Below are 15,726 nucleotides of genomic sequence, written 5' to 3' on the forward strand. Positions count from 1 at the left end.
ATAAATAAAATAATTTAGTCCGAAGGGATTGGTTCAATTCACTGATTGATTCAGTTTTTTGAGTTTGTTTGATTTTTTTACACTGGCAAGAATATTTGACCCTTTTGACACTTCAAGGTTGAATTTGACAATTTTGTAATTGAAATTGTTCCTTTTCGCTATTTTGTGCAATTTAACGTGAATTAAATTAAATTCTTATCTCAAAATGGCTCTAAATAAGCTTAGTATTGATGCTCTTAACTTAGCAGGCAAGCGGGTGTTGATGAGGTACGTAAAACTTTTTTAAAAGTGTTGGAAAGTTACTTTTCATGTAAGTCATATTTTAAAGATTATTGTGATCTATTTGGGTTCTTTCAGAGTGGATTTCAATGTTCCCCTTAAAGAAGGCGTTATTACCAACAACCAGCGTATTGTCGCAGCCTTAGACTCTGTCAAATATGCCCTGGATAAAGGTGCTAAGTCGGTGGTTCTTATGTCACACTTGGGGAGACCAGACGGCCAGGCCAACCTCAAATACACCCTGAAGCCGGTTGCTGAAGAGCTGAAAAAGCTTCTAAACAGGTAATCAATTTAATATGCTAAAGATATACAGGTACTTATTTTTTTTCCTTACATATGAGATAATACAAAAGTTATCACACATTTGAAGGTTAAAACGGACATTTGTATGACAAGCCGGCTTTTTTACTATAATCGATATTGTACACAGGCATAAACTAGGTTTTTTATTTTTTCCGGTGTCAGACCTGAAAGTTGGTCAAGATCTTGGGAAGCTCCTATGTGATTCTAATTGGAAGATTTATGTAAGTGGGTGGAACCAATTTAATAATCAAACTCAGACTTTTAGTGGGAGTCTGGATAAGTTTAGGCAACATTACTTTATGTATTTCACGACTAAAAATGATCAAATGAAATTTACAATAACTTATTATTCCAATTTAATTTTATAAATTATTTACACCATAAACAAAAGAGTTACAGTGAAGAAATATACTACTCAAACTAGTACTAACAAGAATAAAAAAATAACACAAATTATTTACAATTATTAACTGTTAATCTAAACCTCTTTGTACTACAGAGACATTGCATTCCTTCCTGACTGTGTTGGTGCTGAGGTAGAAGCTGCATGTGCCGATCCCCCAGTGGGCTCCGTCATTCTTCTCGAGAACCTGCGATTCCATGTTGAAGAGGAGGGCAAGGGTGTAGATGCTAGCGGTGCTAAAGTCAAAGCTGATCCTGAGAAGGTCAAAGCATTCAGAGCGAGCCTCAGGAAATTGGGAGATGTCTACATTAATGATGCTTTTGGTATGAATGTTGATTACCTATGTTATTCAAGACATTGTGACTTCAACTGCGTTATTTTACTAAGTTGTCAATACAATATAAAACAATTTATTGCACATAAACACAACATTTAAAAAAAAACTATTACAAATGCAGCCTTACTGCTAAATAGTAATTATTCCCTGGCAACCTTAGGTGAAAGAACTTGCTAAATATTGGAGTCAGGGGGGTCAATGTTAGTTTGCGTATTTTTTTGCACTTTTTAAAGATATATCGAAACTTACTGTTGTGGACCCTAACTGACTGAAATATTGGTCTACCTCTACTACTATGTAGACCATGAATGCTCAAAAACTAGGATGAAAAGTTTTGTTATGAAATTGATGTGTTTGTCTGCAAAACTGCACATAGTGTGCAATTAGTCTGCAACTGTCAACATGGATAATATTAAACAAGAATTATAATAATGGCTGCAAAGCTTTGCCTTTGACTTTCCCCAAGGGGGTAAACAAATTAAAAAAAAAGAATTATAATTCTATGCAGTTCCCCTCCAGTTGATTGAGGGAGGCCTGTGCCCAGCAGTGAGACATAGGCTATTTGTGCTTTATGTTACGTTATGCAGTTCATTACTATACTTTCCTCATAAAACCCTAGCACAACTATAATACTAATAGCTTTTACTCCATCATACAGGCACAGCCCACAGAGCTCACAGTTCCATGATGGGAGAAGGATTTGAGCAGAGAGCCAGCGGGTTCCTGCTCAAGAAGGAACTCCAGTACTTTGCCAAGGCTCTGCATGAGCCAGAAAGGTCAGTCATTGCATGGGATTAACTAATATTAGTCAGCCAAATTAATAAATTGTATAATAATATTTTATGCTTTTTAAAAACAAAGAACATCGAGGGGGAGGTTATTCTTGCAGCTTCTTTTCCCCACAGCTATTTAGGTTGTGAGAAGCTGCAGTAGTTTTAGGTGGATTCATGAGACATTCCTTATGTCAAAAATGTCAATTCTAAATGTAACTATGTTGCCTACTGAATAAAGGTACTTTTGAATTTGAATTGCATTGTAAATACCAATTCAAGTCACCATTAAGTACAGGGAATTATTTTCTTTATATATTACATAAATGCGTATAAAGTTAAATTTTAAACAGGTTGCCTTTGGGTTTTGCCTTAAATTGCTGTGTCGCAGGTTCTAAGCTGGTTTACAGTAAATAATCTAGTTCTAAATGCTAAGAAAACGAAGTGTATTAAATTTGTTCTACCAAACGTAAAGAAAGTAAATAATAACATTAAAATTAACGACGAGAAACTAGATTTTGTTGAACACACCGTTTTCTTAGGAATTACTGTAGATTCAAAACTTCAATGGGGCCCACATATTGTATCACTAGCGGGCAAGCTAAGTTCAGCAGCATATGCCGTCAGAAGAATCCGACAACTCACAGATGTACCCACTGCTAGACTTGTCTACTTCAGCTACTTCCACAGCATAATGTTTTACGGTATTTTATTGTGGGGTCGAGCCGCTGATGTAGAAACTATTTTCATTATTCAAAAAAGGGCAGTTCGCGCTATTTATAATCTGCGTTGTCGGGACTCTTTAAGGGAGCTGTTTAAAGAAATAAATATACTGACGGTCGCAAGTCAATATATTTATGAAAACATTATGTATGTGCGTAAAAATGTATCTCTCCTTCCGAGAAACTGTGAAAGGCATACACATATATACACATACATACTTACAATACAAGGAATAAAAATAAAATTGTTGTTCAAAATTCTAGATTAAGGTGATTCGTTTTCCATACAAAAGTTGATGCAGTGCTACAGGAAAACGGATAGAGGAATATTGTTATAAAACCGATAAATAGTAATATTTTGGTGTATTATTTTCGCAAACTAACAAAAATTTAGGGTCCGAATACGAGAAGTACCATATTTCAGACCCTCAATTTTGATCAATTCTACATTTGTAGTGGTGCAGATTACAGTGTATTTGCTGAGCGTGTAGAGGTGTCAATGTTAGTTTGTGTGCGTGATAGTTTTTTTTTCTCTAAAGGCTTTGACTACTTGACAAGTGTAATAGAATGTCAGTGACAATTTATAAAGAGATTTTGTATGAAGAGAATAAATATAAATAAAAAACTAAAAATACTACAATCTGAGAAAAGGAATATTGGAAAAATATTTCTGTTTTAACGCATATTATTTAAACATTTTTAAATAATGGGTAAGTACCGTGTTTTAAAAGAGGACATATATTATAATAAAAAATCAATACATAAAATGAAATGGCTGTATGGGCATAGTTCCCTTTGCCTTACCCTTCGGGGAAAACCAAATAAAAAAAAAGTTGTTGCATTTGCCGGCCTAAATAGTAGTCATTTTTAATTAATTGTTTTTCCATCCAACATACAGATTTATTTATATTATCTTAGCCGCGGAGTTTTTGGTGGAAACGGGAACGGGAAGGTTGATTTCTTCGTTGAATAAACTAAATAATCAATACGAAGTGGTGTTTTGTGGTTAATGATCACATTAAGTTAGTCGGAAAACATTCCCGATAGTATTATTAAATCGGAATATTCAATAAACAAAGTGTACCTATCTATTTTCGCTTTGCGCCAACAAGCCGCTTACTTCGTTTGGGGTTCGGAGTAGGAGTCTGCTCCGAGGGTGGGGGCTTAGGTTTCATCATTTCATTAATCATCATCAAGAAAAAAAACACAAGACATGGCTGTATAGGCATAGTTCTCTTTGCCTTGCCCTTTGGGAAAAAAATAAGATAAATTTTGAAATTCTTATGTATAATAAACAAACATCACAGACATCATGACAGATCCAAAACTAACGAAAATCTTTTTTCTATTTGACTTATTTATGAATTTTAATCAAGAAAACGTGATAATAAGTTCGACAGCAACCAGTTCAGGTCCCTGAAACAGCCCATTTCAGGCCGCGTATATATGGAAATACTACTTCAATACGTCCCAGCCTCGTCCTTTTTTAACGTCCTCGTTAAAAAAAGACGTCCTAACCTGAACTAACTAACCTAACAATAAACACCACGCGTAAATATAAGTCCAGAAATGCGCTGCAAGTCGTCTGGACTGGGCGAGAAAACAACATAGAATTCGATTAGCTGCTAAGTGTCCCGCATGCTATCACCAGCTGTCACTGACATGCGTATGAAGTCCCGCGGATTTTATTGGAACTAAATGACAAGTCATAATAATTATATGCGGATACTGCGACATCAGCGCCGTGCTTGCGGGACGTCCTGAAGCGCTATTACATCTTTCAAACGCGATGCGACAAAGTTTGAACCGACGCAATTTAGGAAAAATCTACCTTATTATTACTGTACTGTGATCGTTATTTGTAAAATCATACAATACATATACACAATTCTTTATACACAATATAATTATTATGACATATTGTGGACTTTTCGGTAGACCTACAAAAAAGGAACAATTCAACCATACGTTGTTTTGTTATATCTCAATGGGCTCAGGCAGTGTTTACGCCGAAAGCTCCAAGTCGGCTATATTTGTAACGATAATTATGTTTGACATTCATCATCATTTTTTGAACCATTTTATAAAAAAAAAAAAAAAATACCTGTATAAATTATATACCCTAAAGGACGCCCATGAATCACTCTACTCATTGGTGAAAACCGTATGAAAATCCGTTCAGTAGTTTTTTAGTTAGCCGCATGTTCACTGATGCGATTAATGCCTGTTAGAATTTTACAAAATAAAAAATACGGAAATTACGGAAGGTACTTTAGTGCAAAGTACATTATTGTATAATTATAATATTATTGGTAAAAGTGATACTTTTTGAAAATTCCGTAACAAATAGACGGGTTCGCCAAATTCAATTGTAAAAAAAAATACAAAAAGTAAAAACAATTAAAACATGCACTTGGGTTTGAACCGTGAAACTTAAGAATGGCGGCGACTGCTTTACCAAATGCGCCATTTAGAAGTTAGAAGTAGACTTCAAATTATGCATCTCTTTTAATAGCTAACCTAGTTCGCATGTGTGTGTGACAGCTTCGTGTTTGTACACAAATTGAAATGACACCAACTTTTGATGCAATGTTTCAATATGATATCTGCAGTAAATACTTCAAAATTGTAGCTTAACTTAAAGATAATGTATGTAAGATTTCGCCACCTAACATTTCACTGGGTCAGAACTCAACACTAAACGAATAAATGGAAAAAAATACGAAAACTGCAGAAGTAACGCCATCTGCTGACGCAGCGTTACCTAGCTGACTGAAACGTATCACCTTAAGTAAATTAAATTCATCTTTCTTGGGGTTATGTATACGTTTTTACAATAAAATACCAGATAATATTTTAAATTTGTCAGAGAACAAATTTAAAGCTCACGTGAAACTTACTTTATGTAAAAAAGCCTATTATAAGATTAATGATTACCTAAATGATAAAAATGTCTGGTATTGAAGGTGATACGTTTCAGTCAGCTAGGTAACGCTGCGTCAGCAGATGGCGTTACTTCTGCAGTTTTCGTATTTTTTTCCATTTATTCGTTTAGTGTTGAGTTCTGACCCAGTGAAATGTTAGGTGGCGAAATCTTACATACATTATCTTTAAGTTAAGCTACAATTTTGAAGTATTTACTGCAGATATCATATTGAAACATTGCATCAAAAGTTGGTGTCATTTCAATTTGTGTACAAACACGAAGCTGTCACACACACATGCGAACTAGGTTAGCTATTAAAAGAGATGCATAATTTGAAGTCTACTTCTAACTTCTAAATGGCGCATTTGGTAAAGCAGTCGCCGCCATTCTTAAGTTTCACGGTTCAAACCCAAGTGCATGTTTTAATTGTTTTTACTTTTTGTATTTTTTTTTACAATTGAATTTGGCGAACCCGTCTATTTGTTACGGAATTTTCAAAAAGTATCACTTTTACCAATAATATTATAATTATACAATAATGTACTTTGCACTAAAGTACCTTCCGTAATTTCCGTATTTTTTATTTTGTAAAATTCTAACAGGCATTAATCGCATCAGTGAACATGCGGCTAACTAAAAAACTACTGAACGGATTTTCATACGGTTTTCACCAATGAGTAGAGTGATTCATGGGCGTCCTTTAGGGTATATAATTTATACAGGTATTTTTTTTTTTTTTTTATAAAATGGTTCAAAAAATGATGATGAATGTCAAACATAATTATCGTTACAAATATAGCCGACTTGGAGCTTTCGGCGTAAACACTGCCTGAGCCCATTGAGATATAACAAAACAACGTATGGTTGAATTGTTCCTTTTTTGTAGGTCTACCGAAAAGTCCACAATATGTCATAATAATTATATTGTGTATAAAGAATTGTGTATATGTATTGTATGATTTTACAAATAACGATCACAGTACAGTAATAATAAGGTAGATTTTTCCTAAATTGCGTCGGTTCAAACTTTGTCGCATCGCGTTTGAAAGATGTAATAGCGCTTCAGGACGTCCCGCAAGCACGGCGCTGATGTCGCAGTATCCGCATATAATTATTATGACTTGTCATTTAGTTCCAATAAAATCCGCGGGACTTCATACGCATGTCAGTGACAGCTGGTGATAGCATGCGGGACACTTAGCAGCTAATCGAATTCTATGTTGTTTTCTCGCCCAGTCCAGACGACTTGCAGCGCATTTCTGGACTTATATTTACGCGTGGTGTTTATTGTTAGGTTAGTTAGTTCAGGTTAGGACGTCTTTTTTTAACGAGGACGTTAAAAAAGGACGAGGCTGGGACGTATTGAAGTAGTATTTCCATATATACGCGGCCTGAAATGGGCTGTTTCAGGGACCTGAACTGGTTGCTGTCGAACTTATTATCACGTTTTCTTGATTAAAATTCATAAATAAGTCAAATAGAAAAAAGAAAAAAGATTTTCGTTAGTTTTGGATCTGTCATGATGTCTGTGATGTTTGTTTATTATACATAAGAATTTCAAAATTTATCTTATTTTTTTCCCAAAGGGCAAGGCAAAGAGAACTATGCCTATACAGCCATGTCTTGTGTTTTTTTTCTTGATGATGATTAATGAAATGATGAAACCTAAGCCCCCACCCTCGGAGCAGACTCCTACTCCGAACCCCAAACGAAGTAAGCGGCTTGTTGGCGCAAAGCGAAAATAGATAGGTACACTTTGTTTATTGAATATTCCGATTTAATAATACTATCGGGAATGTTTTCCGACTAACTTAATGTGATCATTAACCACAAAACACCACTTCGTATTGATTATTTAGTTTATTCAACGAAGAAATCAACCTTCCCGTTCCCGTTTCCACCAAAAACTCCGCGGCTAAGATAATATAAATAAATCTGTATGTTGGATGGAAAAACAATTAATTAAAAATGACTACTATTTAGGCCGGCAAATGCAACAACTTTTTTTTTATTTGGTTTTCCCCGAAGGGTAAGGCAAAGGGAACTATGCCCATACAGCCATTTCATTTTATGTATTGATTTTTTATTATAATATATGTCCTCTTTTAAAACACGGTACTTACCCATTATTTAAAAATGTTTAAATAATATGCGTTAAAACAGAAATATTTTTCCAATATTCCTTTTCTCAGATTGTAGTATTTTTAGTTTTTTATTTATATTTATTCTCTTCATACAAAATCTCTTTATAAATTGTCACTGACATTCTATTACACTTGTCAAGTAGTCAAAGCCTTTAGAGAAAAAAAAACTATCACGCACACAAACTAACATTGACACCTCTACACGCTCAGCAAATACACTGTAATCTGCACCACTACAAATGTAGAATTGATCAAAATTGAGGGTCTGAAATATGGTACTTCTCGTATTCGGACCCTAAATTTTTGTTAGTTTGCGAAAATAATACACCAAAATATTACTATTTATCGGTTTTATAACAATATTCCTCTATCCGTTTTCCTGTAGCACTGCATCAACTTTTGTATGGAAAACGAATCACCTGAATGTGTTCCTCTAGTTATTAAATAACTTGTAATGTACCCTCATTGATTTAAAAGATGTGTTGCTGTTGCAGTTTCTTGTCATTTCTTCTCCTCAGCCATAACACCTTGCGAAATGACGTAAATTCAAAAATGTTACATTGACCTTCAACAAGTTTATCCATGATAATTACGTTGAATAAATGATTCTGATTCTGATTGATTTTTTACATTTCGGCAAATTGGAAAATGGCGGGTAGAGTTTGAAATAAGAATGTTTGGGAAAGTGATATCTTATTATTTTTCCCACTTATCCCGTCAATTTTATTTCGAGCGAACCAAGATATTTTTAATTATCGATTTAAAAATACACTGTGGTTTTAAATAAATAAATATGTTTTTCAGTTTGGCGAGCTTAAAACTATTTCAGTCTCAATGTATGTTGTATATGTATGTCTTTGCGATGTATTAATGAAACAAACCAATTCTATAGGTTTGTTTGTCGCGTCACACGCGATAAGTTGTCGCCAAAATCTTCTACACTCGACTATGGAGACCATTAACGTATGACTACTATTCTAAGATGTATTGTCATCAATTCATCATAGGCCCTTCCTCGCCATCCTGGGCGGCGCCAAGGTGGCAGACAAAATCCTCCTCATTGAGAACCTGCTTGACAAGGTGAATGAAATGATCATCGGCGGCGGCATGGCCTACACCTTCCTCAAGGAAACCAAGGGAATGGCTGTAAGTATAACAAAACTGTCTATTATTCTTTACTAGCTGTTATCCGAGACTTCACTCGCGTGAAACCAATATTCATACAAACTTTGCTATCCCTCTTTGCCCCTTAGGGGCTGAATTTATCAAAATCCCGTCTTAGTGAGCACCAACGTCCTAAAACGAAGATAATATAAAAAAATATATATATAATAAAAAAAGAATAAATAAAAGTTCAAGAGCACTGATATAAAGATAAGTCTTAGAGATAAGTCCACCCTTGTAAACGTCCATTTCTTGTTTGTGATGTAACTAGTTGTTAAGTGCAATAAAGTATACTTATAAACCCACCTTTACTTGCCATACAACAAAGAAGTCTATTTCGGTTATACACTTCTCATCAAAAAAATCGAAACACCTTGCAAGTTTACGTTTTGTCAGGATTATCAGAAAAATGTGTACATTTAGGAATAAATGTTAAATGTCGTTTAATAGTGAGTAATATGAGCTTATCAAATCTTAATGTTAATGTTCTAAATTTAAATGAATTTTTCATAGGTTTCGTATTTTGTTAAATGAGTCATTTTTATTCCGTATGGAGTATAAAGGAAATGGATAAAACAACACACGTAAATGAAAAAAAAGCTAAAAAACGTTTATTTAATAACTTGTATTCCCTCCCCGAGCTCTAATTACTGCTTCCATACGGTTCTTCATCGATCGGATGAGAGTCACGATCACATGCTGTGGTATATTGTCCCATTCCTCTTGGATTGCATCTTGCAGCTGGCTAAGTGTTTCTGGGGCAGGATCTCTTGCTCGAATTCGTCTCTTTAATTCATCCCACAGATGTTCAATGGGATTCATGTCCGGGCTTCTTGCTAGCCATTCCATAATAGAGATATCGACTTCGTTAAGATAATCTCGTACGACGCCCGCGGTGTGAGCCCTAGCATTGTCGTGCATGAATATGAAGCCGTTGCCAATAAAATGTGCATAGGGCATCACATGAGGCTCGAGACACTCTTCGACGTACCGATGACAGTTTAGTGCAGGCAGACGTGGCCCAGACACGAAAGCAAGCTCTGTCTTACCGTCGGCGCTGATTCCTCCCCAAACCGTCCACGAACCGCCACCATAGCTGACCTTTTCTTCAATGCAGCATTGTGCATAGCGTTCTCCGTCTCTTCTGTAGACCTTGTTCCTTCCGTCGTTACCATACAGCATAATTTTACACTCATCAGAAAAGAGAACTTTGCTCCACTGTAGGTATGACCAATTTAGGTGCTCACGTGCAAAGTTAAGGCGCGCTCTTCGATGGTCTGCAGTTAATTTCGGCCGATTTGCTGGCTTATGCGGTACCAGTCCACGATCCTTCAACCTTCTTCTAATTGTAGAGTCACTTACAGCCACCCTTCGTACAACACGAAGCCGCTGCTGCAGTTGAAAAGCGTTAAGGCGTCGATTTCTTAAAGAAGTTGTTACAATAAATCGATCATCTCGCTCAGAAGTGACCCGATTCCTGCCAGATCCTGAACGGCGCGTGAACAAACCAGTCTCCCGATAACGTTTATAGACTCTATGAACAGATGACAGGCTTAGATGCAGTCTTGCAGCCACAACACGCTGACTAAGGCCAGAATCCAGCAATGCCACAACTTGGGCGGCTTCTGTGGGCGAAGTATCCATACGTTTTAGAAAAAAAACCTTTTTTCAGACGTCCCAAAGTCACAGTATTGAAATAAAAAACAAAAAGTTTAAGGATAGGCGCCAATTTTTAGTTTTTAAACGCTAAATGTACTCCAACCCTAAACACACATTTGTCTCAAAACAGTGATTCATTTCGTTTATAAGATAAACAAATGAAATTCTAATTTTGAATTTTGAATTTTCGCTTATTACTGTAATGGCCAAACTGCCAGCTATACATTTATGTATTTTTTTTCATCGTATGAATTCTTTTTTGTGTTAAATTCGGACAGAAACAATGAAAACGGAAGTGTTTCGATTTTTTTGATGAGAAGTGTATTAAAACACCTTTTTTCTATCTGCAAAGGCATCCCCCTTCTCTTTCCAACCATCTTTGTCTTAGGCATCGTTCTGCTAGGCCAGGCCAGGGTGTAAAATACTTTAGGCTAGGAAAATGTTGCTATGAATTTAACATTCCGTTTAAGATCGGCAACTCATTGTACGACGCGGAGGGCGCGAAGATCGTGACAAAACTGATGGAGAAGGCTGCCAAGAACAATGTCAAGGTCCACCTGCCCGTGGACTTCGTCACTGCCGACAAGTTCGACGAAAACGCACAGGTAAGTTATTACAATTATACCTTACACTGTTTTAATTGCTAAATATTAAAGTACACAGGGTGTAATTTACATCGTAACGAATACTATGGGAGATGATTCCGCTTGATATTATTTAACTCAGGATCATGAGCTGAATCATACCCCTCTGTACCACTAGGTGTCACTAACACCTTGTATAGTATGACCGCGACAAAAAATATATTTTATAATTTTAACCCATTGATGCCATTCCTTATAAACTGATATTTTTGCACGCCCACAAGGCATAGAATGCTTAATACAGGAATTTAGTTACATCGTAACGAATACTGAGGGGAATGACTCAGACCGTGATTCTGAGTTAATATCAAGTGGAATTTCCCGTCGCAAAATTAATAAATTATACTTCCTCTAGGTTGGTACTGCTGACGTGGAGAGTGGCATTCCTGAAGGCTGGATGGGTCTCGACGTCGGCCCCAAGTCCAGGGAGCTGTTTGCGGACCCCATTGCCAGGGCCAAAGTCATTGTATGGAACGGGTTAGTACTGTATTAATTATTTGTGATTCAAACGTAAATTCAAATTCGCAAAGTCGAATTTAGTGGTGGAGCCCGTGACACTAAGATACATTTGTAATAAAAAAATGAAAGAAGTGCTAGAAATAAAGTTATCTCTTCTTCTTCTAATCCTTTCATCCCCTGTTGGAATGTAGGTCTCGAATAACAGATTTCCACTCCTCGCGATCTTTCGTAGCCTCTTTAGCTTGCTCAATGACATGCCGAGAATTAAGTAAAGTTATACCGATTTTTGTTTTATAGCTCTCAGCCGTGTTTAAGGAAACTCTAAAAGGGAAAATTTAAATCGAAAAAAAAAAATCTGACTTGGACGGGACTTGAACCCGCAGCTCGTGTCAAGCCGGGACGAACGTGTTAACTATTACACCACCGGGTCCCTCTGTCCATACGAAATTCTTTCGATCTATGTATCGTCATTCATACACCTTCGCCATCTACATAGAATATTGAGCTCTAATAAACTTTACTAACATTACATAGGGTGGTATTAATAAACTAATCTCAGCTTTGAGACTGCTCTCAAGATCTTGTCAATGTGACAGTTCTTATATAAAAACTGGGACTTGAGCATGACCTTGGAAGCAGTCTCAGCTGAGATTAGTTTATTAATACCACCCTTAGACCGATAAATAAAGTTATAGATACAGTCATGAGCAATATCATGTACCCACTTTAGAACCCTGTCGCACTATCATATTTGACGTCTAATGAGACTTATGGTTTAATTTGTCAAAAAAGTTAATGTGACATGGTTTCAAAGTGTATACATAGAAGTTCTCGTGACCGAACTATTGTAATAATGTTATATTTGTCAATCAGGCCTGCTGGTGTGTTTGAGTTCGAGAAGTTCGCGGGCGGAACCCGCGCGCTCATGGACGGAGTCGTGAAGGCCACCGCCGCTGGGGCTGTCACCATCATTGGTAAGATAAATTACACACATAAATTAGCTCACGCCTATTTTCCAAATCATCATCATAAAGCGTCTGAAACAGACGTATAAGGCTAATGATGATGATGATGATGATTTTCCACCAGGGAAAGCAGAGACGTCTGTGGAAATTTCATTGTTCTTTTAACTGCCTGCCATGAGACTTTGTTAGTACAAGAATTGAATTGACTTTAGTAGTAAACGATTTTTTGTATAGACCTCAAACTCAAAATTTAGAATATTTAAATTATTCAATTAGTAACATAGTTCTTTACACTTTGAATGGTAAAATTTTACATAACTATTTTTTCTTGCGTACATTTAAAGCCAATAAATATAAACAATATTGAACAGGTGGCGGCGACACGGCCACCTGCTGCGCCAAGTGGGGCACCGAGGACAAGGTGTCTCACGTGTCCACAGGCGGCGGCGCCTCCCTCGAGCTGCTTGAGGGTAAGTTAATTATCGTAATCCTTATAACAGACCAGCCCTCGCGGCACGCAACTTAGCCGCGCGGGGCGCGAATAGGCTAGTTTGCAACTAGTCAAATCTGTTACTAATCATCAAAACACGGAATTACTACTGAATATATAACGGAATATAACGGATATACAAAATACAAAACAAAAGAGAAATAGAAAGAGTACAATATGCGGCCTTATTGCCAAGTAGCAATGTCTTCCATTATATAACGTAGCGGGATAGTGCAGCATAGGAATACTTGTACATTATATAAAAATAAAATACAAAGATAGATACCTACACTTATAGTCCGTTCAAAAATGATCTTCATAAAAGGTAAACAAACCTGTTTCTACAAAGAATGTTCGAATTTCACCTAAACTACGCAAAGTATTCTTCTAATAACATCCGTAGCACTCAATAGATGTATGATTTCTTAGCTCAATGTGAAATTAACGTAAAATAATTATTAAAAACACATTTTTTCATGTAAAAACAAAAATCAAACAAAACCTCACACAAAAAAGTTGACATCATAAATTCTTGTTAATCTGTGGCTAGCTGTCAATTTGACGATTAGTGATGAGACATTTCATTCAGGTCAGGAAAACGAGTCAGTTCCGTGAATAACTTAAGTGAGTGTACTGTACTTAATAAGCCGAAATGCGCAGAAAAAAATACTTTCAAAGTGAGTTAGTGTAACCACAAAGAAACATACAATATATATTTTAATATTATCATACAAAATATTCAAACAACCCAAGAGAGTCAGTTCACTTTGATAAAATAACTTGAGCTAAAATCAATTCAGCACTTCACTAGTTTGCAGTTTGACACAGATAAAAAATATCGGCAGCCATATTTGTTTACCTTTTATGAAGATCATTCTTGAACGGACTATACGATAATCTGCATAAACCACGTAATAATAATACACTAAACTACTACATATACTATAGAAGAAAAGAAGTAGATAGATTATGAAGATGAAGAGGAAATAAAACAAATTAAATGCGCCTTGACCTGCCCTTTAACACGTTCAATGCCACACGGCCCACAGGTGGGCCAAGAGAGAATACCCATTCATCTAAATGTCTTCTAACAGTTTGACGTGAAATCACTGCATTGTGGCCTGTAAATCGTGTTTAAATCGAAACCCTCTTTTGGTTCACGGGTCCCCCACTGACCCATCAGTACAGTTTGGTTCACCCATGTCCCCGTTTGCTTGAATGAAACAATCAACATTTTTTTATTTTTTTTTCTGTGTGGCGTTGAACGTGTTAAAGGACTCCATTGACGAAATTGTTATCTTGTGTAATTACCTCTTCACTTCTCTTTTTGATAGTAGTAAGTAAGTAATTGTAGCTACAGTTAAGTACTAATATAGTATCATAATTTATTTATATATCATATATTATGAGTAGTATTAAACTAAACTAGACTACACTGTACTATAAATAGTAGTATCCTAAGTAGATAGTATATTGTATTTACGTGTTTTAAATATATTTATTTTCAGGTAAAGTTCTTCCGGGCGTTGCCGCTCTCTCCGACGCATAAATAATTATACAAAATAAATACAAATTATAATTAATAAGTAGTTTGTGAGTTCTATGTATTATGCCATAGTTACACGTTTTTATTATTTATAATAATAATATTGTAATTGTTATCATTTATTATGTTTGAAAAGTAAGTGTAAGTGAGATTATCCAGTAAGTATCTAGAAAGTTGTGTCATTAAATCGAATGTTGTAATAAATATTGAATAATGTTATTGTAGTATTTGTAATTGTAACCTTTAAACTTATTTAGGCATATTATATTTCTTGGGCAATCTTTGATATTGATAGTGAGTTATCATCTTCTTTAGCTTCGTAATCTCTCGAACTCTGTTAAATGTGATTTATCGTCTGTTTCGATGATTCCGTGCATCGGAAGGCACGTTACACCGTTGGTCTCGGTAACTACTTACTCTAATAAAGTCGTTACATAAGCCATGTCAGATACCTACGGCGGCTCAATAATAACCCTGACGCCAAATTTGTTGAAGTTGGTCCACGAACTCAGAATGCACGCGATAGAAGAAATTCGTCGCTTTGCCTCGGATGGCTGTGCGTGTGTGCGTGTGTGCGTGTGTGTGTGTGTGGAGGGTTTACGTGTAAGGGTTTTAGTGTTAGTGTGATTTTTCTTTTTATATAAGTAGTATGCTTTCTCCTAAAGGCTTTCGACTTAAAGGTTTTTTGTTGTTATAGCACTCATCCGTACTTAGTGAAACTCAAAAAGAGAATAAAATCATATATATTTTTTCTCATACGCTAGTGGGGAGCGGAGAGTTGCCGTTCTATACGTAGTATTATTCCTTATTCTATGGGTCAGCTGAGAAAAGTGACAACGTTTACTTTAGTACCTAATAAATATCTTTTGCACACAAATATGTAGGTATAATTTCAAACCATCATGTCGCGTATGT

General features: G+C 35.9%; 1 protein-coding gene across 1 annotated transcript; it reads left to right on the top strand.

The window, feature by feature from the left end:
- The first annotated feature begins 97 nt into the window (after nt 1-97).
- Nucleotides 98-14,883, top strand: LOC126380484 (phosphoglycerate kinase). The gene is made up of 10 exons (XM_050029930.1): nt 98-267; nt 358-561; nt 1,082-1,308; nt 1,981-2,098; nt 8,892-9,030; nt 11,178-11,312; nt 11,707-11,828; nt 12,684-12,784; nt 13,147-13,245; nt 14,774-14,883. Exons 1-10 carry the CDS (start codon nt 206-208, stop codon nt 14,812-14,814), a joined length of 1,248 nt encoding a protein of 415 aa, XP_049885887.1. The 5' UTR covers nt 98-205; the 3' UTR covers nt 14,815-14,883.
- Nucleotides 14,884-15,726: the final 843 nt, after the last annotated feature.

The sequence above is a fragment of the Pectinophora gossypiella genome, chromosome 3 (assembly GCF_024362695.1).
Source record: "Pectinophora gossypiella chromosome 3, ilPecGoss1.1, whole genome shotgun sequence".
Lineage (NCBI taxonomy): Eukaryota > Metazoa > Arthropoda > Insecta > Lepidoptera > Gelechiidae > Pectinophora > Pectinophora gossypiella.